Source organism: Chinchilla lanigera, unplaced genomic scaffold (genome assembly GCF_000276665.1).
Source record: "Chinchilla lanigera isolate Chin_1 unplaced genomic scaffold, ChiLan1.0 scaffold00070, whole genome shotgun sequence".
Lineage (NCBI taxonomy): Eukaryota > Metazoa > Chordata > Mammalia > Rodentia > Chinchillidae > Chinchilla > Chinchilla lanigera.
The window spans coordinates 7930099-7954068 of record NW_004955471.1 but is presented as its reverse complement, the minus strand read 5'-3'; the positions used below and the strand labels follow the sequence as shown (position 1 = coordinate 7954068).

Here is a 23970-nt window from a genome sequence, read left to right as displayed (position 1 = left end):
TGCTCAGCCGTCCCTGCAGACTTTAAGAAACATTGTCACTTACACTGCCTCAGCGCTTCGTGTGAAACCCAGCCCCGCTTTTGGATGCCTGTGGCCACCTCTGCCGTCTCACCTCTTTCCACTGCAGCCCAGCTCGGAGCCCCAGTGTGGGCTGCCCGCCCCAGGGCCTTTGCACCTGCCGTCTCCGCTGAGAAAGCTGTTCCCACGGATCTTGCCACATCCACACTCTTTCAAACCTTCGGGGTTTGGACCTGCTGCCCTCTCCCCCCGCCCCACCCCCCCTTAATTGTACTCACAGCACTTAGCAGTACTGCAAGTTTGTTTTTTCTTATTGTCCTGCTTCTGGAATGTGACAGAACACAGGACCCCGTCTCATTCTGTGCTGTACCCGTGACCCCACGGGCAGCTCCTAACCCCAAGGAGGCACTCAGTACTAAGACTGAAGTGAAGGTGAACTGCTTCCTCATTGTTCTCCATGGGCTAAGGGTAATCCAATAGAATGAAGATTTTTACTGTCTGTATAGAGTAAAAGCACACTGTGGTTTTCCTGATGGGGAAAATCAAAGCAGAAAAATAAGACCAACAGTTCAGGGGCAGAACTTGCACCCAGTATACTCTCCCTAGTGGGAAAGTTTTGCATTTGATCCTGGAACCTGTTATTTTTATTGTGGTAATATATATGTGTGTATATGTAACATACAACACCACTTTACCATTTCTGGGGACACCCAATCCGTTTGCAGCGCAGTGTGACACTCCCCTCCAGCACTTGCCTCAGGGACACCCCATCCCCACTCAGCAGCCTCCCTGCTTCCTGTGGCCCTGAGCAAGCGCCGGTCTACCTTCCTCCTTTCGGTGGGGCCCTGCACAGAATCACACGGTGTTTACCTGGTTTGTTCTCCTGTCCAGGTTCTGCTCGACCGTGGCACAAAGAATTAAACCCCAAGCAAGCACGTGCAGCAGTCTACTCAAACATCACCCTACTTGAATATGCATTAAAGACAGAACTAAATGTAAAAATGCAGCATTTTTATTAAAAGTTCAAGGTGTTTCGCAAGTGTACACATGGCCAGTAGATGGTTCCACCGTAACAAGAACTTAAAACCTGGGACACGCAGCAACGGCCTGGTCTGGCAAACGCCCCGGCTGTCTGCCCCGCTCCGTGCACGCATGTTCAGGGTGAGCCTGCTCACCGGGAAGGGGTACAGCACGCAGCACAAGGCCCGCCTGCTGGCTTTGCCCCGTTTCTGGCCTGGTGGGGGCGGGAAGCACCTGCCATTAGCAGGTCTGGGGTCAGAGGACGGCACCAGGCGCTGCTTCCCCCCAGCAGGCAGCGTGCATTAGGGCTGCGAAGTTCCCTCTGGCCTCAGTAGCATCCAGATGACTTCTGCCAAGCTGGCCCTTCCTGACCGCCGTCAGTCTGCCGAGAACGTATAGAAAGGTCCGGATCGCCTGAGCCATGGATCGGTCCGTCCGAAGCACTGGGACCAGAGCCCGGGCATCTTCCCTTTGTCAGAGCTACCCAGGGGAGGCGGACGCTCAGGGAGGAAAAACCCAGCCTCCCAACCCTTACTTCCCTGAAGCCTCCCTGCTCCAAGGAAAGCACTGGGGTGTCTCACACGCTCCTCGAGTTTTGAAAGCTGTAACATGGGCACAAAGTCTCTGCCACTGAATTAAAAGGGTTAAAAAATAGAGCTCCCAGATTTCATTAAAAAGCCGAGGATAGCTCAGCGGCACAGCGCCTGCCTGGCAAGTGTGAGGTAGTGAGTTCGATTCCCGGTACCAAAAAAAAATAGAAACAGATTTCATTAAAAAAATTTATTTTCATATAAAAGTGCCAAAATATCCGCCAACATCATAATCTATCTCAACAACCAGTTTACGCTAGAAACCAAAACACAAACCTCTTTACTCACACTGTTTAAAACTCAATTCCTTCACAGGTTCCCACAGTAGCTCGGGTCTCTGGACAATGGGAAGTTTGCACTGCGATTTGCCGTGCTAGTCCATATGTCCAGGTTCATGTAGGCACGAAAGGGGTTGAAGCCGGGGTAGTATTCCTTGCACAGGACCGCCTGGTTCTCCATGTGGGCCGCATGTTCCGTGCTGCGACTGACGGGGCAGCAATTCTCATACATGTCGTTTTGCGGGGCCCAGATGGAACCAAAAAGTCCAGACATTGGAGACAAGCTTCGGGTGCTGCTGAGGTAGGGCTGAAGTGGACACGGAGGGAGAGAGGCAGTTACAGAACAGAGACTCAGACGATGCTCCAGAAAGGCACTGACAACTATTCTCGCAACCTGGGCTGCTTTAACTCCATTTTTCTCTGAAGGCGGACTGTGAAATTCTCCTCTAACTGGATAAACTTCTCTATAATCTAGGGAAGACTCACAAGCAGATGCCTTTCATATGAAAAAGAGTGGGGAGGCCCCTGACTGACCTTCCTGGGCATTTTACTTCTTCTCTAGTCACAGATGAGGTGACTAGGTGCCTCCCAGCCCCAGTTCAGTTTATCCAGAAAGTCTCTGCTGAGTAAAGTTTGGGGTGACGGTTTCACTTTGGGGAGCCACACGTCTGCAAGCCCCCCTCCGAGTGACCGCACACCAGGTCCCTGCAGAGGGTGGCCAGCCCAGGCCTCGGGGGCACGCAGGCACTGGCTGACCGGAACACAACAGTAAAGCCGAGGCCCGGGTCAGCGAAGGAGCAACACCTACCGGCGAGCTGACGAGGCCGGCGTGTTCCCAGGCAGCCGGCACGTTGGGTTCTGTGTTCCAGGTAGACGGAGAGTTGTGATCGATAAAGTCGGTCCGAACTGCAGGACAGGGGAACCCATTGGTGTAATTCATATTTTCTACGAAGAATGGGAGATAACATAGGTTGACATTTTCATGGAGAAAAAAATCTTGAATTCTCACTCTCTGGAGAAAAGTTTTCTCTCAAACCAGTGTGAAAGGCCGTACTATGTGGACAAGTGAAAGACATGAAACAGCTCACTTCGTGTGCACCAGGTGGGTCGTTTCACTGCGTCTCCAGGTTACAACTGAGACACGCCAGAGGGGCCCCTTCAGTGAGCACAGTCTGCTTTGGGCTACTTTTTCTGTGGTTGGTTATTTGACAGGAATCTTCCTAATACACAAAGCGCATTAAAATGCTAATTGGAATAGTGTCGATTCCTACCAGCCCTTATATTTCCCTGCTGAACTCAGAGTCTCACATATGTGAGGGCAAGTGCTCTACCACCGAACTCCACTAAAAACGTGGCTCATTAAAAAAATGATGTCAGACTCAGCCGCTACAGACAGCCGTGGGGAACCTTGCACTGCTCAGATGATCAGGATAAACACAAACCCTCCCACTCCCAGGACAGAGCTACCAGAGCACCCGCTTCCGGTGAACAGAGAACAATCTGGCTAAGAATGCCACCTGACGCAGGACATGGCGGGGTCCTCCGTTCCCCGCCAAGGCCACGCTGCTACGCGAGCTCAGCTGGCCTGTCATCTACAGTGAGAGCAAGTCCCAGTGGGCTGGGGAAATCTCCCCTCGCTCATTTACTATGACCGATGCTTGCTCCTGTCCACAACTCCCCTCCGGGTTCCTTTCCTTCCCTCCACGGCACCGTGCCCCAGGGCTGCAAGAGTCAGGTCAAGAACAAGTCGGCAAGTGTTCTCTTCCAGATGGGACCTGTGTGCCTAAAATGACCCGTAAACGGCTGAGCCCCAGCCTCTCCTCTCCGTGGACAACCCGCCCTGTTCAAGGTACCTCATCTGAGTCTAGAGAGAACAGGGTTTCGTGCAGAAGCCCCCGACAGGTAAATGAAGGGCTTTTCCGAGGGCCGTATGAAACGACACGTGGCAGGCGTGCACACTGGATCCGCGTGAACTCACTGAGCAGCCCAGTGTCTCTGTGACCATTCTCGGTCCCTCTGTGCAAAGCCACGCACCTCCTACCTTGACCTGAGAACACAAGAACAGCTGTGGGACTGTTCAGCAGATTTTACCTTCTGGAAAGGCATTGTAGTCGCTCAGTTCCAGCGGGCAGTACACACTGGGAAACTGGCCTTCGCAAGCTGCACTCCAATCAACGAAACTGCTACAAAAAAAAGAGAGGTTTACTCTCAGGCTCAAAACGCCAAGAAATGGTGTAAAGACGGAGGAAATGATTTTACTGGAGAAAATGTTAATCATCCCAAATTCTCCAACTGAGGAAAATAAAATAGGTCCTTTCTCCAGTCGCAGAATCAAACCATGGGGAAAACGCTCATCACCAGCGCCATTCCACGTGCAGGACGATGGCCTGGGGAGGCGGGCGCGTCCCGTGACCACCGAACACAGGCTCTGAGGCGGGGCGGCGGGGCGTGGCCGTCCAGGCTGGAGGGCCCGGAGACGCGGCAGCCCTGGGAGAGCTCAGCCACGCTCAGAGGACAGAACGTGCGCCTCACACGCAGAGCAGTCAGCACTCCGTGCGGGAGCCCCACCTCGCAGCCACGCTGACCACTCCTGCACACTGGAGTTCTGCTCAAGAGCGAGACAGCAACCTCGTTCTAACACCCTGAATCCCCAAAACACTTGCGAGTGGATTCCGGTATGAAAGATACCAACATGCTCTGGAGGTTCTCTAATTGAGTGACAGCTCAGTAGCAGTGGTGACTACAAGAAGCCACCCTCTGCAAGTATTTTTGATGCTCAAACTCTGTGATCTTGTGAATTTTTTAATATGTTCAAGCATGATATACCATGGACAAAGGAAATTTTTCCTCTGTTAAGTGAGTGGGGATTGTTTTTTTCAAATTTGCTACATGTCTGAATTTAAAAAAAAATAATGACAAGGTCAGGGGATTTGTAACTTTTACCTCATGTTTCTCTCAATGCCTGTTTTGTTATTTTCTAAACATCACAATGCAACCCCCCAAAAGGTAAAAGAAAACACACACCTGAAGCAGCAGCCTGGTCCTAAGATGTGTAAGGACAACCTAAGAGCCTCCACGCAAAGGCAACGGTAAGCCTCGAGGCCAAGCAAGGCTCCATCCGTCCAGCGAAGCCCTACCTGTTCGGGACCGGGGCAGGCTCCTGAATCATGCCAGGCACACTGTTCTCCAAGGCGCAGCTCACGCTGCTCGTCACACACATTGGCTGGGGCGGCCACAGGTCTCCAGGTGGGTACAGACCTGGGGAGAAAGTAAGGCCTCTCAGTTCACCTTCTTCCCGACTCGGCCTCAGCTCCCCTCCTGCAGTGCCCAGCTCAACTTCTCTGCCTGCAGAAAGTACCCTCCCGCAGTACCCATCCACGCCGACCAATTCGGGCCTGTGCTGCGCCCCTGAGGATGCTATGTCAGGACGAGATGCTGAAATGAGGCACACTGCTCTGACCTTCACTGCAGGGGGTGCAGGTCACACTCTGATCGGGATGACAAGAGCATGCAGTCGGCATGAGGGCCCACTTTCTACAAGGCCCCGTGACAGATTTCAGAGACAGAGCAGGAAACAGGGATGCTCAGGGGAACAGGGACAAGTCACAAAACAAAGAAGCACACCACGGCAGAGAGTCCACACGCTGGGACGGAGAGCACAGTCGAGGCCTTGCTGCAGGACCCCTCACTGAAGACGCGACTGAGAACAGGGAGGGAGTGATGTGGGCAACCCAGTGCCTGCTCTCCCCTTGCTCCAGGCTGCCTCATGTCTCACTTGCTGTATCACAGAAACTTCCTAGCACCTCTCCAGGCTCTGCCCTAACCCCATCCCACCATCTATGACACGGGAGCCACAGAGACGGTGTTTAACATATGCCATTCCTCCCCTAGTTACAAGTAGCCTGCCACCAGTTCCTCCAAGGCCACGAGCAGTAGAGGTTTTTGGTCAGAGACAAAAGGCGTTCAGCACGGCAAGTGGCATGCACGACAGCAAGTTTACACCACTTCTCCCTGCTCCTGCTGCATGGGTGCAACCCCGACTAGACAGGAACCCTGTCGGGCATCTCCCACCATGGTGCCTGACATAGACTTGGCAGCAAAGAACCCCCTGAATAATACAGGAGATAAGAGGCCAAGGCAAAGAGAGCCAGAAGCGGAGAGGAAAGGAGAGGACAGAGACCTGGAGGCAACCTCCGGCTGGAGCACCAGCACCAGAGTGCCCTTTGATCACTACCTCTGTACTCTAAAGCCCCCTTCTTCCCCACCAGGGAAATCTGGGGAGCTCAGCTCTTGGTCTCAGCCCTGGGGCAGACATCAGCCGGGGTTAACAGGTTCCCACAACAGGGTGAGCTGGAGAGGCAGAGGCAAGTCGACTGGGAGTCGGTGTGGCCTGCTCTCCAGTGGCCCTCACCGCTCCTGGACCACACCTGGCCTCTCTGCTGGCACCGCTGACTAAGGCAGCTGCAGTGCAGTGGAGTCTTCTGCAGAGGCTCTGGCTATCCCGGGCCTCAGGAACGGGTACCATGCCTCAGATGCGGGGAGGGGGGTCAGCTCAGGTGCAGGGAGGGGGTTCGGCATCGGTTAGAGTGGCACTTTCCCAGGGCTTCCAAGTGTGGCTGGGAGAAGGGCCCTGGCAGTCTCATCACAAACTCCCCAGCTGCAAAGCAGCCCAGAGCAGCAGGCAGGCGCCCACCGCGGGGGATGGCTCACCTTTCTCTTCCTTGACACCTGTGGGCTCAGCGGGAAGGCTGGGGCAGGAAGGCTCTGCATATGGCGGGAGGTGAATCACGTCTCTGAGGAAAGTGAGCAGAGGAGGACTGTGACACTTCTGTGCAGGAAACGCGCGTGCACAAACACGCGATCAGTTTTTACGTGAATTCTTCCCAAGATGCATACAGAAGTTAGAGACATAAGGCACACGGCCAGAAAACAGGACATTAAACTTCCAAGATACAGGAAAGCCTTGCTTTGTAAAAGACAACAAAAAACTTAACCAAGGTTGTGAGGTAGGCTTGCAGTTTAAAAACTGCCTACGACCAGGCAGCAGCGATTCGGAATTCCTAGTTTATGTTCCACCTCTAACAAAAGTTTCCAAAGAGCTTTCTTTGTCTGCTAGCCGAGTTTCCTTCTTGGCAAACTCACCCATCTATTCTCATCCTCCTGCCTTCTCCTAAGGAGACAGGCTCCAAAAACACACCTGCCACTCTACAGCACTGCCTGCCCCTTGCTTACCCTACTCTCTTCTCACGCAGAGGGCCCTCCACACTCAGGGGCTCTGCATCTGGGGATTCAGCCAACCATGCATTGAAAATATTCACAAAGGCCAAAGTTATGTGATGGCCCACGAAGACTCTGCAGGTGGGGCTGGGACAGTGAAGTCCTCAGTAAACTTGTGTAGATGATGCTGCTTTTCACTCTTCTCTAAACAACCTGACCTAAAGCCTGTGCAGCACTTGTACTGCATCAGGGATTGGAAGTAATCCAGAGATGAGTGCACAGGAAGTGCACAGGAACATGTGCGTTGGTTATACTCAACCACAGCACCGTTTTAGGGAAGTGCTGAGTGTCTATGGGTTCTGGTGCTGTCCTGAAGCCCAGGCCTCGTGAGTACCAAGGGACAGAAGTACTTGTTCACTTTGTCCAGTGCTGCAGAAAGCATCATAAAGAGTTATAAATGTGTGAATGTTTACCAATTTTCTGAATCAACAATGGTCAATTTCATGTCAAGTCCTAGCAAAGGGTGTATGATTTATACTGCCATAGTAACCACTGCAGTTTTCTTTCTACTTTCAGCAATAACGTATCACTGAGATGATAGAGGGACCAAGTATATCCATGTAAACTCCGCTTCCTCGGCAGGATCATTTCTTCTGAATTGTTAATATAACTAAATTTTACGTTCCTGCATCCTTAAAACATTTCATATTGTGACGTGCAGAACAAAGCACCATGAAGAAACGCACTGACAGAAAAGGCAGTACACACACGGTAACACACAGGGTGGAGGACTGAAAGCTTACGTGGGGTTGCAGATGTGATGAGAAAGGCTCAGGGAGAGAGGAGTTCCAGAAGGAAAATCATTTTGGGAAACACTGTCTCCTGCATTAAAAAAAAAATTACAAGTTTTTTTCAAAAAATAAAACAAATTCAAATGTATATATTCTGTATTAGGATGCACAGATTATTAGTATTATTGATCCCAATGAACAATTTAGTTTACATTTTAAACTGGTATTCTCAGTCATTTAGTTTTTAAAAAGCCTTTTATAATTTATCTTTTCATTGAACAAAATTAAAAAATCAACCCGTTTGTGAATTTTGGGTTAATAATATATTACATTGTGGAGAAGAGTTAAAACCATCAATATTATGTAACTTTTTAATAAAACCTTTTTCCTGAGTAAAGAAATATAGCTGTATGGTTATAGTGCTCACTCCTTTATAAAAGTAATATATGTCTCCTTGTAGGAAATATATAAAAAGAAGTCAAAGTCTGAAGAAAAATTATAAATGCCCTACCATTATATTACCACTATGAACACTTAGGTATACTGCCTTAACAACTCTTTTATATATATCTATACGTAAAAAAATTAGAACCACACTCCATATATACTTTCCCTTTTTGGTCTTTTACACCATTTGTTACTATATTGAGGACTTTCCCTGCAATTACATCATCCCTCAATGCAACTTACAGACTGCACACTGCACCACCACACCCCAACACCATTAGTAATTTTTATCGTTCAGCTCATGTTGCCCTCACCCTCTCCAAGTAAAAGCTGCACTTGTATTTTCCCTTAATGTTCTACTGACTACAGACACTCTCACGCTAGCACTGGTGGGCAAGTCCTCAGTCTCTGGTGGTAAATGGAACTGTGTGAACCGTAAGCTGGGAAAGACAGACCTCCCATGGCCAAGAAAACTATCCCCACTACTACCAAGCAAGATCCTGAGTGCCACCCTTCACCTAAGTCCCTGCATTCCTGGAAACAGGTAGGACTGCCGCCAAGGAGGGACTGGTCTGTCCCTTGGACCTTCAGAAAATCTAGTCTTTTTGTGCATAAAGTAGTGTACCCAGCAATGAACAGATACATGGTGTGTACCAGTGGTATTAAAATATTATGGAGGTCATTAGAAAAACTGCCTGAAAGGCTGGGGTGAAGGTGTAGACCCCAGTGCTGAGGTGCCCTGGCTAGAACCCGGGCAGCCTCCCTAGGACTGCTTTACGGCTCCTAGACGAGGTAGAGGAGGCTGCGCCAGGAGGCTGTGGTGTGTGCAGGTCTCGCTGAGCAAAGGGGGCGGAGATGGGGACACACCGTGCTGGGAAGAGAGGGCCAGGCCCGAGCTGCTGCTCAGCAGGCCACACGCCTCACCCAGCCCACACCTGAGACGGGAACGGGATCACTGGCCGCCTTCTCACCAGCTCCTGGGCCTGCGGGGGCGACCTGGCAGGCGCAAGGGTCACACGACGTGACCTAAGGAGCCCAAAGGCCGTCCCCCTTCATGAAGGTAGACGTTTACTACGCTGACCATCAGTCAAAAGGAATGAGCTCATTTTTGTACACACAGCTATAAAAAATAATGCTGAGTGAAAAAAGCAAGACAGAGAATGTTAAAGTGGGATTCCATTTATGTGTTAAAAATAAGCAATTCTACATTCTGTGGATAGACATACGAATGTAAAATTTAAAAGGGACTAAGTAAAAAATAAAAATAAATAAATAAAATGGACTAAGTATACACCACATTCATGAGAGCAGTGATTCAGAGATGGGAAGTAAACAGATTATGATGAAGTATTTTCTCCTTACAAAACAAAAAATACCAAGTGCAAATTGTAAAAAAATTAAGTTAACTCTGGATAGAAATACACATGCTTCTTTGATCTCTCCTGCATCACTAAACTTCTCACAAATAAGGGGGGGCCAACATTCACAGCAGCATTACCCACCAAAGCTAGAAGGTAGCAGCAACCCAAGCACTCATCAATTAACAAACAAGAGAAATGGTGCACACAGATCATGGGGTACTACACAGTCACAAAACACACTGACACGCGTGAGGGCGTTATGCTGCGTGGGACAAGCCAGTCACAGAGAAAGGCAACCGTGTGCGTGACTCTCCTTATACGAAATGGTGAAGTGCTCGAGTTCACAGGGACAGCGCAGGAGGCACAGCAGGGGCTCTGGGCCCAGGGCTGGGGGCAGAATGGAGCATCACTATTCAGTAGGGACAGTTTTGGCTTGGAACAGTACAGTGGCCCAGAGATAGCTGGAGTGATGGCCGCACAGCAATATAGATGCACTTAACATCACAGCACTGCACCCTTAAAAATAGCTGAAGTATTACAATTCTGGGTACAGATATTTTACCACAGAAAGAACAAATGCACACACACAAACCTCTTTGAGACCTGTATCCAAGATAGACACCGAGTACTAGTAACGATTATTAATGGAAAAGGAAGAGGAACAAGAGAGAGTAAGTGAAATGCACAGCAAAGCCTCCAAGCTGCAGCCCTCCGTCCCACAGGCAGGTCTGGAGGGTGTGCTGGGCAGGCGGGAGCACTCACTGGACAGCAGGAAGAGCTGCGAGTCCACTGCGGGCTTCCGGTCACTGTCAGAACTGCCGCTGCTGCTCCAACTGCCCCAGCTGCCCCGGCTGGCACGCACACTGCACGAGGAGCTCCCATAGTCCGAGCTGGTATCAGAGTAAAACTTGTCTGCACATTGCTTCTCAGGCTTCTGGTGGTAACCCTCTGGACGAGGGGAGAGAGATACAGCGAGGCAGTGTCAGCCTGGTGCCATTGCTGACAGAGGCAGGATTAGAAAGACAACCAGGTCCGGTTCAGCTGTAGGACCTGTCACCGGAGCTCAGCAAGCAAAAAGACCAAAGACGTTCACTGACACTTGCCATGGGACCTTCAGAAACAGTAGGGTGGGCCAAGCCTACTCTGCTTACAGATGACCAATTAAACTTGTCTGGGGCTAAGGTAGTCAATGCCAAGTAGAACCTCAATCTAAAAATGGTCTTAGGGGCTGGAGACATGGCTCAGTTTGTTCAGCATGCTTAGGGTCCTGGGCTCAATACCCAACAACACCAAAAAAATAAAATGAAGATGGTTCTAGAAATAACAAGTACTTCTAGTGAGAAAACTGAGGCTACTTTATTGGATCAGAGATTTACAGGTAACTTCTGCCTCTCCTTATTAAGCTGTCCATTGCAAGTTAAAATATTACTGACATGTGCGAGGGAAGAATCTTCAAAAAGACCAGAGAACAACAGCAATGCAAGGGGATGAGAGAAGGTGGAGATGGCTGTGGCCGTGGCCGTGTGCCCGGGGAGAGCAGGGGTGGGCCAGGAGAACCATAGACCCCACCCCCATGCCAACGCCTGAGGTCCGCTAGCCCCACTCTCCTCCACCCTGCCAGGGCCAGCAGCAGGTGCCCTTCTGGGCCATGCTCCAGGACACTATCGGCTGTCCTTGGATGGGGCAGTGGCTTGGCTTTGTAGAAACCACCAGGTTCAGGGTTAGGGTAGCACCGTCTCACCGCGTTAGACAAAGTATCCTGTTTTTTTGGCAACATGCACAAGAATGGCCAGATTTCAGCAGGATTCTGCTAACAAAGGCCTGCCCAGACTCTAAAAGAATCTTAGCTTTCTGGTCTCACCCAGACAGCTTTCCACAGGCCAAGCTGCTGGTAAAGTGACCATGGAGATGACACCCTCTACACTGTGGCCACTTCCTCTTGCAAAGAGCCACCATCCTGTCCTCAGCTTCACACTGTCACATACCTGCCTCTCTCTCTGCATCGAGTGAGCTGTTTGCGGTCACTAAATCTGCTTTACAAATCTCCCCAGTGTTTTCCTGCATACACCAGCTTCTCACATCGATGTCTCCTCTCAGCTCAGACCTCTCAAAGTCACTGCACACAAGCTTTAGTTCACTCTGTTCAGAAGACCTGGAGGAGCCATAAAAATAAATAATGATTTTTTAAAATCACATGTTATCATGAGCAACAAATATGTCCTGCAATGGAGGTGAAAATATGAATCTGGGAGCAGCTGAGGCTGCCTCTTCTTGGATCTATGGAGGGATAGGATGAGTGAGTACAGGACAGCAATAAGACAAAGACCCAGGGCTGGGCGTGGTGGCGCACACCTGTAATCCCAACACCTGGGAGACAGGCAGGGGGATCATTGCGAGTTCGAGACTAGCCTGGGCTACAAAGTGAGCCAAGGCCAGCCTGAACTGCACAGTGAAACCCTGTCTCAAAACGACAAAAAGAAAAAAGAAAGAAAGAGAAAAAGAAGGGGCTGGGGATTTAGCTCAGTGGCACAGTGCCTGTCCGGCAAGCGTAAGGTCATGAGTTTGATCCCTGGTACCGAGAAAAAAACAAAAAACAAAAAAAAACAAAAAAAAAAAAGAAAAGAAAAAGACTCAGGAATGCGGTCAGGTGTAGATCAGGGGTAGACTTTGTAATTAGCATGCATGCAGCCTAGGGTTCCCTCCCTAGCACCTCCACCAATGAAAAACCATGCTGCTATTATAGAACATAAATTACATTAGCATCATTTAATCTGTTTTCATATTTTAGAATGAGGAAGGATTCCACAAGGGCACTCAAGGTGAACTGCTAAAGTAGCAGGTTCAAGACCAGCACCCAGGACTTCTACCTTGTTTACCTGGATTTACAGTAGACGAACCTGCTCCTTGCCATCTCACAGAAGGTACTGATTGCTAAACACGTTTTCATTCATTGAGCAAACATTTGCTGAGTGACTATATCGTCTATATATTATCAGGAAACCTATACTGGCTTATAGGACAATAATCCTTCCCCCAAGGATGTTCAAGCTAAACAAACTTCTCCTACCAGACTATGAACTCCTTGAGGGAAGATTTATAACATAAGTTTGGAAGCAGCAACACAGAAATGGAGAATGCTCCGGGAGTAATCAAATGAGTCTGTCACATGCTCCAATTTCAGTACTGTCAGACTGTAGGATGGTAGGGAACAAGACCAAATATCTGAGATGTAACAAACTATTTCACTGGTTTACAAACTCCCTGCAACCTCTGATGAGGGTACAAAGAATTGGTGGGCAGAAACAAGACAATTCAACAACTACCACCTATACTTCTTCAGCACCACATCCTCAAAACATTGTAAGTAGCTGCAGAATACCTGCAAGTTATTTTTTTTTAACAATTCAATTATTTCTTTAGTATCTCAGAAATCTGCTTTTAAAAATGTACCCTAACTTTTCATTGGTAAAACTGCATTCTTCTTTTATATCTTTCTATATGCTCATATCCAGGAAAATGGAATTCTTTAAAATAATCTCATAGCCAATCATGTTTATGAAGATATATGTAAAAAAAAAAAAAAACTACAGCAAGTTCTGACTTTTCCTTTCTATAAAATACTGCAGCTTTCAAATAATTTAGTCCAAATAATGTAGGCTTCAATGCAGAAAATGATCCCTCAGTAACTAGTTTGGTGTCAAGAGTGAATTAATAAGGTACATTTAGCCTTTCACATTTACATTCTGCTGATTGACCCATGCAAGCTGGGTGTAGGAGGAGCTTGGGAACCACTCAGAGCTCTGCCTGTCACCCAAGAGGCACACGGGACTCCTCAGGGAGTGGTGCCATGCGAGCTGAGCTGAGCAATGCATTCTGAGCCTCTTTGGGGTCTGGGGACAAACACAAAAACAGCATCACACCGCAGGCCCCTTCCCACAGCTACATTCAGCAGCGTGGAGTGCTACCCATACCTCGAGGAGCTGCCAGAGAAAAACTCAATGCAAACCCACTCAAATACCTAGCTGAGTCCATAAGAAAGGGAAATCTTCTGACAGCAGAACACAGAAGAAAAAGTTGAGCCAGGAGGACAGAAAGACTCCTGGGTAGGAAACAGGCCTTCGTGCCCACTCACAGGCAGCTGTGAACAGGAGCCAGGGCATGGAACTGAGAGGCCGAGCAGGGGCAGCCTCGGGGTGAGGGAGAAACAGGAGGGCTCACCCCAGGCCTGGGGACACCAAGGCAGGGGAGCAGTTCTCTGTCTGGCTCCTGTCCGTCCGTGTGCGGTGTGAGAAGGCTTGTGTAAGAAATCAGAAAAGCAAGACCACACACACTGGTGGAGCTGTACAGACACACACACACACTTCCTCCCTCCCTCCCTCCCTGACCTGGTGAAGAAAAAACAATCTTCCAGGTAAGAAATGTATATCAGATTAGATTCAGGAGGCTATTTCCTTTATCTGTGGCAGTAAAGGATTCCCACAAAATACTACACAATTCCTTCATTTTATAGACAAGACAAGCGGGGGACTTCACACCTCAAGGAAGCTGGTTCCCAAAGCACAATGCCAAACCGCCTGGGCCCCATCCTGGCTCTACCCTCACCAGCCACATACTTCACAAACCCACACTGTCCGGGTGTCTTGCTTCCTCGGCTGAGAAGCCACTTCCGCAGAACTGAGCAGGGCACAGAGCTGGTGCCCACTCTAGCTCACTGTCCCCAGCCCAGGGGGCCCAGACGGCTGGGGACTATGCTGGAGACGGCGACAGAGGCCTGCCCACCCCTGGGCTCTCTCTAGCACTGGCAGCACAGGCAGAAGAGAGGCCTGGACACAGAGGGACGGCATAGGCTTTTCCCTAAAGCTTTAAGGTGTTTTTGAGAAAACACGTAAAGTTTACAAATATATTTCAATCCCAAAAGACTACATTACACTCTCCCATTATGAATCCAACTTATACAAATAAAAGGTAACAGTGAAATGCAGGATGTTAAAGTGACAAACTAGATCAGAACTGTAACGGAACTGTAAACATGACATACATACCTTGACAATGCCTGAGCAATGCCTCTTTTCTTGTTTTTTCTACATGTTCGATTTTTATTCCAATTTAGATTTTGTACATTTCCTTCCCTTTTCTCCTGAGGCTTCTTCTTCCTGTAAAGATCTTCTTGCTAAAGAGTAGAAAGTTGAGTGGTTAAAGTGACCCAAGATGAAGAAGAACCTACGACTGTTTTTGTTTTTTTAACTTCTGAAGACCAGTTCCATCTGTATTCTGAACATCCCACCACTGGTGAAAACCAGGACATATGTTTCTCAATCCTTAGTTTGTTTTCATTTCCCTACTTCCCTCAAGCTCCTCAGAAAGAGAAGAAAAAAACTACTCTTGGCTTATAAAATTCCTAAGGGGCTAAGGAGGAAAAACATCTGCTAGCAATTTGTGGCCGGTGTGCTGTCGGCTTCAGCAGCAGTAACCCGCCTGCCTCCACCTGCTCATGTGCTGTGTGCAGTTCCTACGAATTACTATGAGAGCGGCGGATTACACCCCCCTGTGGAGTCAGCTGCGGATGGGTTTTGTTTGTTTATACGTAACTTCAGGAGGGCGGTCAGAGCTCCAAAGAACGTTCCAAACTACCTTACGCTTCACATGTAAACAAAGCAGGATGGTGTTTCAGGTTTTCCAAATGTGGTTCTGAAAAACTTCATTTCATATATATAGCAAATATGATATATAATATCCATGGTAAATGTATTATATATGTGTTTATTTTTTACTTGCACTTTTTCCTCTTTCAATGTCGGGGTGGCCTTCCATCAGGCAAGGGGAGAGCATTCCCTTCCTCTCACACGTGAAAGCAGGTGAAGTCTTCCCCATCTTCTACCACCTACTCTCCCCCACCACCACAGCCCCTTAAAGGAGAGCCACCATCAGGAGGTGGGAGTGGGTGGGAGCTCACATGCCCAGATACCAGAGCTTAAAAAAGCGTATTAGGTCCTTCGGGAAGAAACCACCTAGAAGCCTAGAGGCTTCACAGGGACAGGGACCTCAGGCGACAGAGGTAGATCCTCAGGCCCACAAGTCCTCTTGTCATTTACCCTTACAACGCATAGTTCATGGAAAGCAAAAACTGCCCTTTGAGAGGGCTGACGCAGAAATCAGGCTAGGGATAAAGGAAGCTGTAGTATACACTTGACTTAACACACAGAACTTGGAAAGAGATAAAAGTTTTTCAAACTACATCGCTACTGTCCTATGTCTAGGATATCAGAATCCTAGAAATACATTAAAATTTTAACTGTACATGCGGTGAGATTAAAGGACTTGTTTTTTCACTTTTATGCTCTTTTAAGTTTTCCCTGTAGGTATTTGATTCTAAAAGTATTTTTTTAAAAAAAGTAACAAATTGCTGGGCATGGTAGCACCTGTAATCCCCATATTCTGCATTTATTCATGGACTGTTCCTTTATGGACTTTCCCATCCCTTCATGTATTTGACCCTCTATGCACTTTGTGTACGTGGGCACTGCCCCTTTCCCCGCTACACCTTGTCCACTCAAAGGCTATCAAACACTTGTCGACAGAAGTTCTTGAGTCTTTCTGGCCCTCCAGGGTCAGGCATATATAAAGGATCAGTCTCTAAGTGGGATCAGAAAAACGTGAGCTGGTCATCAGTCACTCTGACACTTGGCTTCCCCCCATCAAGATGGTTGAACCGTCAGCCTGCGCAACCAAGAAGGTAAATACATTTAGGACAACCGAGAGGCTGGACGCAGAGGTCAGAAGCTGCACAGAATTCTCGGATGATCGAAAGGGAAGCAGTGTGTGGACAAGCTGGACTCAGAGTCGTGAGTGTAAGGACCGAGACTTGGGGATGGGATGAAGGTATGGACAAAAAAGCAAAAAGACACGACACAACGGGAAAGGAAAAATTAGCAACAGCCTCTTCCTTTGGGAGGTTCGACCACACCCAGCCCAACTGGCAGTGAAGAGGGCTCTGGCGGAATCACGGCGTGACGGGCCCATGGTGAGGCAACAGGTGGAAAGGGACAGAGGACCAACCTGGAGAGCCAAAGCAAGAGACCTGTCCAGAAACACAAGGCAGAGTGAGGAAAGCTGACTCTGCTTCTGGGAGAGGGTCTCACACGGGAAGCCAAGGCAGGCCACGAAACAAAACCGAGCCACAGGGAGATACTCCCAAGAACAGTCTCCACGGCCACACCTGGCCCCTGCTTACCGGCCGCTAGGGTGAAATGACCTGGCACCTGCAGGGCAGTCTCCATGGGCCCTCCCTGTCACCGTCACTGCCGAGCCACATGAACAGGTTACCTTCTCTGACCCCCCTGACAGATGACAATGGAGTGGATGTCAAGGGCAAAGAAAGAGATGATGATAATAAAAGCAAAGGAAGAAATCGAAGAGGAGAAACCACAGATCGATGGGACAAAGGCATTCTCAAAACCACAGTAAGAAGTAAAAGTGAATAAAAATAAAAGGGAAAGGGCAAGCTGAAAAAAACTGACACAAAATATTTAATGGACAAAGAATGCCTTGCCATATGAAGCATTCTTACAGAAAAGAGAAAACCCAGTAATATTTAATAGAAAAATGAACAAAGGACATGAAATACAAATTCACAAAAGAAACAGAAAACGGCAAAATACCATAATGAATTCATCCAGAATATGTCATAATAAAATAATATTATTTTAAAAAGGCAAATTATAGACTAGCTTGTATCTCATTTTTCCATTTTGGTTTTAGAAAACACAAGTGAGTTTATAATGCATGTCTACATTTGCAAATACCAGGCAGAGGTTGGGAAAGCAAGATCCTGTAATAGTGACTGCCTCTGGTTGGATAGTTACTTATTAACTCATATTTACTTATTTAAATTTTTACTAGTACATGTTTGCAGTATATAATGATTACAGTCACCATTTACAAATGTTATTTCTTAATTTATAGCATTTCATTTCAGTGGTAGGATTATGGATAGAAGATTCAACTTTTTATAAGTTTACAAAAAAAGGGAAAATATTTATCTTTCCCTAGTGAGATACAAACTAAAACAACAACCAAAACCCAACTGCTTGAGGCTGCAGGTGTGGCTCGGGGGTACAGCGTGTGCTTAGCATGCCCATCATCAAACAGAAACAAACCAACTAAGATTACTTCCCATACTGAGCAAGGTTTTGTTAACAGGGGATTAGATGTAGCTCAGTGGTACAGCACACACTTGGTACGTACAAGGTCCTGGGTTCAATCCCCAACACCACACACAAAAAAGATTTTACAAACAACTGATGTTGCTGAGAGGAGAATGAAGCCAGTGTTTTCACAGAACATAAATGGGTACTAACATTTTGCAAAGCAATCTGGCAACACACCTGAGGAACCTCAAAAAATCTCTACCCTTTCACCTATTTCTTGACATCTATCAGCAAGGGTATATCAGGAACATAGGACAGAGTTATGAGTGAAATCATTCATCAAAGGGTAAGTTATGGAAGTAAAAAGCTGGAAACAATTTTAATGTCCATTTCAGGAGAATGGTTTAAATTATTGATGGTTAAATGAAGTAATGTTATAAAACCACTAAAAATAAAGTTCCCTATTTTTCCACCACATAAGAAAATCAGAATTGTAACTATACAGATACACAGTGATGAGTCATTCTAGCTCTTAAGCCAATAAAAGGATTTTTTAAAATTTTGCATAGAAAAGAAATAGAATAGAAAATGTAAAGAGTGGTTTACTTCGGATGGATCTTTTTCTCTTTCTTTTTATGCCTCTATAATAATCACAAGTTACTTTTCTAAGGGGAAAAAAAAAATCTACTTAAAAGAAAATAAAAAGCCAGAGGTACAGTTAAAATTGAATTTATGGGTTCCAAACCTGGGCTTCAACCTTCCTTGCCAATAAATCTAAAGGAATGTTCTCTGTGTGCTATAGACAGATTTACACAATTTTCTAGGTTGCAGTTAGACCCTAAGAATGTTCAAGAAAAACAAACAGTGAGCACTGCACTTGGGAATGTGTTTATTGAGAATGGCTTTCTGCAAATGAACAATGAAATGGAAAGCACACTCATGGGGCCTTAAGAAACAGTTCTACAAAAGAGGGAGTCATAAAAGAAGCAAAGAAACGACAGACGACAGCCTCCACATCTGCAGCAGGAAACCCACCATGGCTGATGACCCTCAGCAGCATGGCCCAGCCCAAGTCCCTCAGACCTCTCCGGTGGGCACCCTCCCTGGCAACTCAATGAGGCAGGACAGCTAACATCATCCCCCTTCTGCAACATGGCTTTGAAAGATGTACGAATGTGCTTGGCACATAAGCCAGTAGGGACCAGTGTCAAAGATCAGACTCAGAGACCAGCAGGGGGAGACCTGACTTACCCTCAGGGACCAAGTACAAGAACTGCCTGAGCCCCCGAGCCCGTGTCCTCAAGGAGCTCAAGGTGAAGAAGCCAGGGAAGAGGGCACCAGTGTAGAGGATTATGCCTGGCTGGGGACCCAGGGAGGACCTGGCTGGGAGCAGGGCTGGGGCAGGGGAACGGCACCTCATACAGCAGAGGAGTGCCAGCACCGGCACTGCTGCTCTCAGGGTGCTACCAGAGGGCCAGGACCCTGGAGTCATCAGTTCCAATTTGTCCCCCCAGAACACAATCTTGGCATTGGCTTCTATTTCACCGCAGGGTGCCAGGCAAGTCTTCGAACCCCACATCACAGGACGGTAGGCTAGTCCCACCTTCAGGGGCCGGGACTGTAGCTCATTGATAGGGCACCGCCCCCAACACAAACCATCACGAAACAAACCGAAAAGACAACTCCTAACTTTCTTTATTCCCTCCTATTCCTTCCTGTCTCCTATGTGTGCTGATTATTTCTGCTTCTAAGAGCATGTTCTTCCACCTTTTGGCTTCTCTGTACTTGTGCTCTCTCTGCACCCCGACCGACATGCACCTTCCATGAGGCCGAAGGCTCACACCCAGCCTGCAGTCTTTGCCCTGCTTCTGCCTTAGAGCACCAAGGCCGCCCCACTCCCAGAGCCAGCCCTCACCCCAAGCTCCAGCCCGACCGGTTCCTCACGGTCACCACCTGCCTCCACACCCAGCCTTCTGCTCTTGTGGTGGGCATGGTCATACCTGTCACCTCTTTGGTACTGACTTGTCAGGTCTTCGCCAGCACTGCCTTTCTAAGCATTTCTCAGGGTAACTGTTCAAGACGTCAACCCTACAGGGTGCAATAGCTAAAATGGTTCCCACTTTCGACAGTGCTTTGGAATACGTACAGATGTGTTTGTCACATAAATCAGAATTCCTCATCTTCTAGTTACCCAGGTTTTAAACCTTGGAGTCCGCTTTTGCAAATGTCCACCTGAAAACAGATACTTCTGCTAAGAAGTCCTGATGGGTTTTCTTTTAAAAAGCCTCTCATCCAGTCTTTCTTTTCTTTACCCCTTCTTCTGCCCAAATACAGCCCTTAAAGGTACCATACTCCCTGGCAGACTAACAGCACCCTTGCTGAAAGACTGCTGCCTTCTCACCCCGGCTCCAAAACACTCAAGGCTGACCTTGCAAACCTGATCTCTGAGTTTCTTCCACGAACCTACACACATACAAGAATGGAAGGACAGGTAATAGGAATAATTTATAACACTGGGATTATTATTTTTTAAATAAAAATTTAGGATGCAGTCTTATACAAACGTAATGTAAGAAAAGGAAACTCAAGTCAAAGGAACTGCCAACTTTCAAAGAACTGTTTCTTCTACACATGATATACTGGCTCCTTAAGGATCTCTCTAAACATTTCTAAAAAACTATAAAAAAATATTTAAAGTTATCACCCTTTTAAACTACAAGTTTTATTTTATATATTAGCTACTAAAAAGGAATAAAATTAAAAACTTGTTCTCACCTACCTCTCCATTGTACTTCCTATGTTTTGCAGATATCACTACTTTTACATTGTTTCTATCTGCAGCCTTTTCTTTGGTTATAGCTGCCGACTGTTTTATCTTAGTTGTGTATACAAAACGGATGAAAACCTCACCAACAGACCTCTATCACAGCTTTTCCAATCCTGAGTACTTTTGTTTCAGTCTTGGTTGGGAGCTCAATTTTATTAACTTGACGTTTTAAGAAAGGCTTATGAGTTGTATTTCATCTGCCTGCTGCCGCTATACTTGAGTTTAAACTTGGCTGCACAGAATACTCTTTACTCATATTTTCATTCAAAGACACTGTCCACTGCCTTGCGTTTCAGGCTCCTATGGAGATGTATGAGGCGAGCTTCAGCTGTACCTCTTGATTTTCCTGACTTTGTCCAGCTCTATGCTTCAAGCCCAATTGAAGGAAATAGGATGTACCTATGTATGAAACCCAACTCTGCAAGAGTGTACCCTACAAAATGGACACTGGGAACAACTAGGTAGAAGAGACCATGGTCTGGTTCTGCTCCACCATTGTTACCTAGGCATCAGCTCCATTTGCTTGAGAATAGTTTTGCTAGGGTGTAAAAGCTAGCTAGTTCCACTAAAACTTATTTTAGTAGTTAAAAGATAAACAAAACTTTCTGAAAAACACATCAAATTTACTATTACAGATTCAAATGCATTTAAAAGAAAGGACTTATTACATAGACATTTGTATTCTGAGCCCTAAATATGGGTTGTGTTTTTAATACATAAGGAAGAACATACAGACCTCCACTGAAGATATGTCCTGTTTCTCAGAACATATGTCTTCTTTAGATGCTTTGTGAATCTTCTTTTCTGAAGAAGACTTTGTGTCAACCTTTTTCAAAGTTTCACAACTGTCTACTTCATTCTTGACAGGCACTTGCTGGTTATTTCCTTGAATAAATAAAAACAATTCAATTTCTGGCTAATTTTTTCCACTTGTGTTCCCTATAATTAAACCTCTTTGTATTCCAAACAGTCTCCTTTGATTTAATGAGATTTAGGCTTAAGGATTGTTTTTGACATCTACAGTGCTCCAGTACTTTATTTTGTTTACAGGTAAAAATGCACTTAGAAGTCCTATACTCTTTAAAAGAGGTCAAGCAAAAAGGTCGGTGCAAGGACACCAATATTCACTCAGTATAATTCTTCATGATAGCCCAGAGACGGAAACACCCCAAACGCCCAGAGATGGATGAATGGTTAACAGTGTAGGAACACCACTCAGCCTGATTCATTGCTTAACAATGTAAATATACTTAACCCTACCGAACTGTACACTTAAAACGGTTAAGTTTTTTAAAAACTCAATGAAATCCTGATACATGCTACCACATGGATGAATCCTGAAACTATTATGCTGAATGAAATAAACCAGACACAAAAGTACTGATGTTTTGTGACTCCACTTGTACGAGGGACCTACTACCCATTTAAAGAGACAGGAAGTAGAATGGAAGTTCCCAGGGCTGGAGAAGTGAGTGATGGGTTTGTATCAGCACAGTTGCTGACTGAGAGGATGGAAATTTCTAAAAATGGATAGCAGTGACAGTTGTGCAACAATGTGAATATACTTGATGCCACTGAATTTTATAATTAAAACAATTACAATGCTAAGTTTTATGGTACATGTATTTTATCAAAGTTTTTGAAGTTAGTGTGAGGAGAGAAAAGCATAAAGATTGTGGTTTTAGTCAGGACTCCACCAGTAACTAGTTTTATAATGAGAGTCTCAGTCTCCTTATTTACAAAGATGGACACAGTGGGACCGCTGCTGCCTACCTTGCTGGAAGCTACAGGATGACCAGCAAATACGTGTGGAGAGCACAGCAGCCCTGGAGGTAGGGAAGTTCACACAGCGCTGCAGCTAGCGAGGAACACTGCAGGCGGCACGGCGGGGGCACTGCAGGAAGGACCTTATTGCCAGGATGGTTTTTCCCACTGAAAGGGGGATGGGTTGTGCTGCTAAGCCTGGAATCCAGGACCGTGCCCAGGCAAGGCAAGCGCACTACCACTGATCTACACTATTTTTAAACATTTTTTCCTTTAAGTGATTTCATAGTAAGTTTGCTAATTTATAATATACGCAAAGCAACTTTAGACCCACAATAATTGGCCTCAGTCTTCTCATTTAAAACACAAAGCATTTCAATGCTGTCTCTTTGTTCTTTTAACTGAGGATCCTGAAGGGCACCACAGAAATCTGAGGCAGCGAAGGATTGCAGCAAATGTGCCCTGCAAAGTAAACTCTGGCAGAGACACACAGAGGCCGGGGAGGGACAAGCATCTCTCATCTTATCCAGCAAAACGAGGAAGCAGTCAAGTCCCTGATTCGGATGCCACACAAGAAACTCACTCAAACTGAGATCCATGCATCTTCCAAATAACACTTGTATGCACACTTTTATTTCATTAACTGAAAGCAATATAAATACATGACCACCAACACTTGGCCAGCAAATGATATGTAACTTTCTGCATGTAGGTTTTTGGGCTTTAAGTACAACCATAGCATATGAGGTCTTAAATTTCAAAAAAGGAGCCTTAATCATGATTAATTTAAACTCAGTCTCCAAATGTTGCAATGAGAATACATACATACAGAAAATGAACCTTGTGGCTCCATCACAGAATGTTGTCACATCTTTGGCTAAGAACAGACTTAAAAAGGTAATGGCCGAAGGCATAGTCAGAGGTACATCTAATCACGTCAATGATGGGAAAATCGTAACTGCAGAGATCCTAAAGCATCTGGACTAACAGCAATCAAGAAATCCCTCAAGGAATTTTGTATCTCTAGGACAGTCAACCATATGTCCTGAGGGTATAGATTTACCCTCTTTCAACGAGAGTGGGACCTAACTTTTAGATTCCCTTTAACCTTTACATTTCTGAACTAAGCACCCAACCACAGCCCTGCAGAATCATTACTTCCCCCTGCACTAATTGCTAAAATTAAGTCATTCTTCCACAGAGAAACTGAATTTTTTCTATACAAACTGCTTGTAAAACATCCACAAAGAGAAAATACTCAACCCTATAAAGAATAAAGGAAAGAAGCATCTCAATATTACAGACAGCTACATTAGGTAGAAATGTCACAGGCAGTCAGGCAGGGCTAGGCCCTCAGAAAAAGAGCAAAAAACGAGAACATATTACAACTGTGGATGGATGTGCATTCATTGAAGGCCCGGCCTCAAGACAAAGATGAAGTGACTACATCTGCATACCTCCCTGAGGGATAAACAATAATGACGAATATTCCTTTTTTTTGACGGCGGGG

At 46.6% G+C, this 23970-nt stretch overlaps 1 protein-coding gene across 1 annotated transcript in view; it reads right to left on the bottom strand.

The window, feature by feature from the left end:
- Positions 1–1803: 1803 nt before the first annotated feature.
- The window catches only part of Kiaa0922 (KIAA0922 ortholog), a gene marked incomplete at its 5' end in the record, with an annotated part of 154579 nt that continues 132412 nt past the window's right edge, over positions 1804–23970 (bottom strand). Inside the window, 10 exons of the mRNA XM_005400925.2 lie at positions 1804–2213; positions 2715–2851; positions 3998–4089; positions 5044–5164; positions 6617–6699; positions 7927–8005; positions 10485–10670; positions 11708–11874; positions 14765–14892; positions 21433–21581. Coding sequence (XP_005400982.2) covers positions 1938–2213; positions 2715–2851; positions 3998–4089; positions 5044–5164; positions 6617–6699; positions 7927–8005; positions 10485–10670; positions 11708–11874; positions 14765–14892; positions 21433–21581 — 1418 coding nt within the window. The remainder of the gene's footprint in view (positions 2214–2714; positions 2852–3997; positions 4090–5043; positions 5165–6616; positions 6700–7926; positions 8006–10484; positions 10671–11707; positions 11875–14764; positions 14893–21432; positions 21582–23970) is intronic.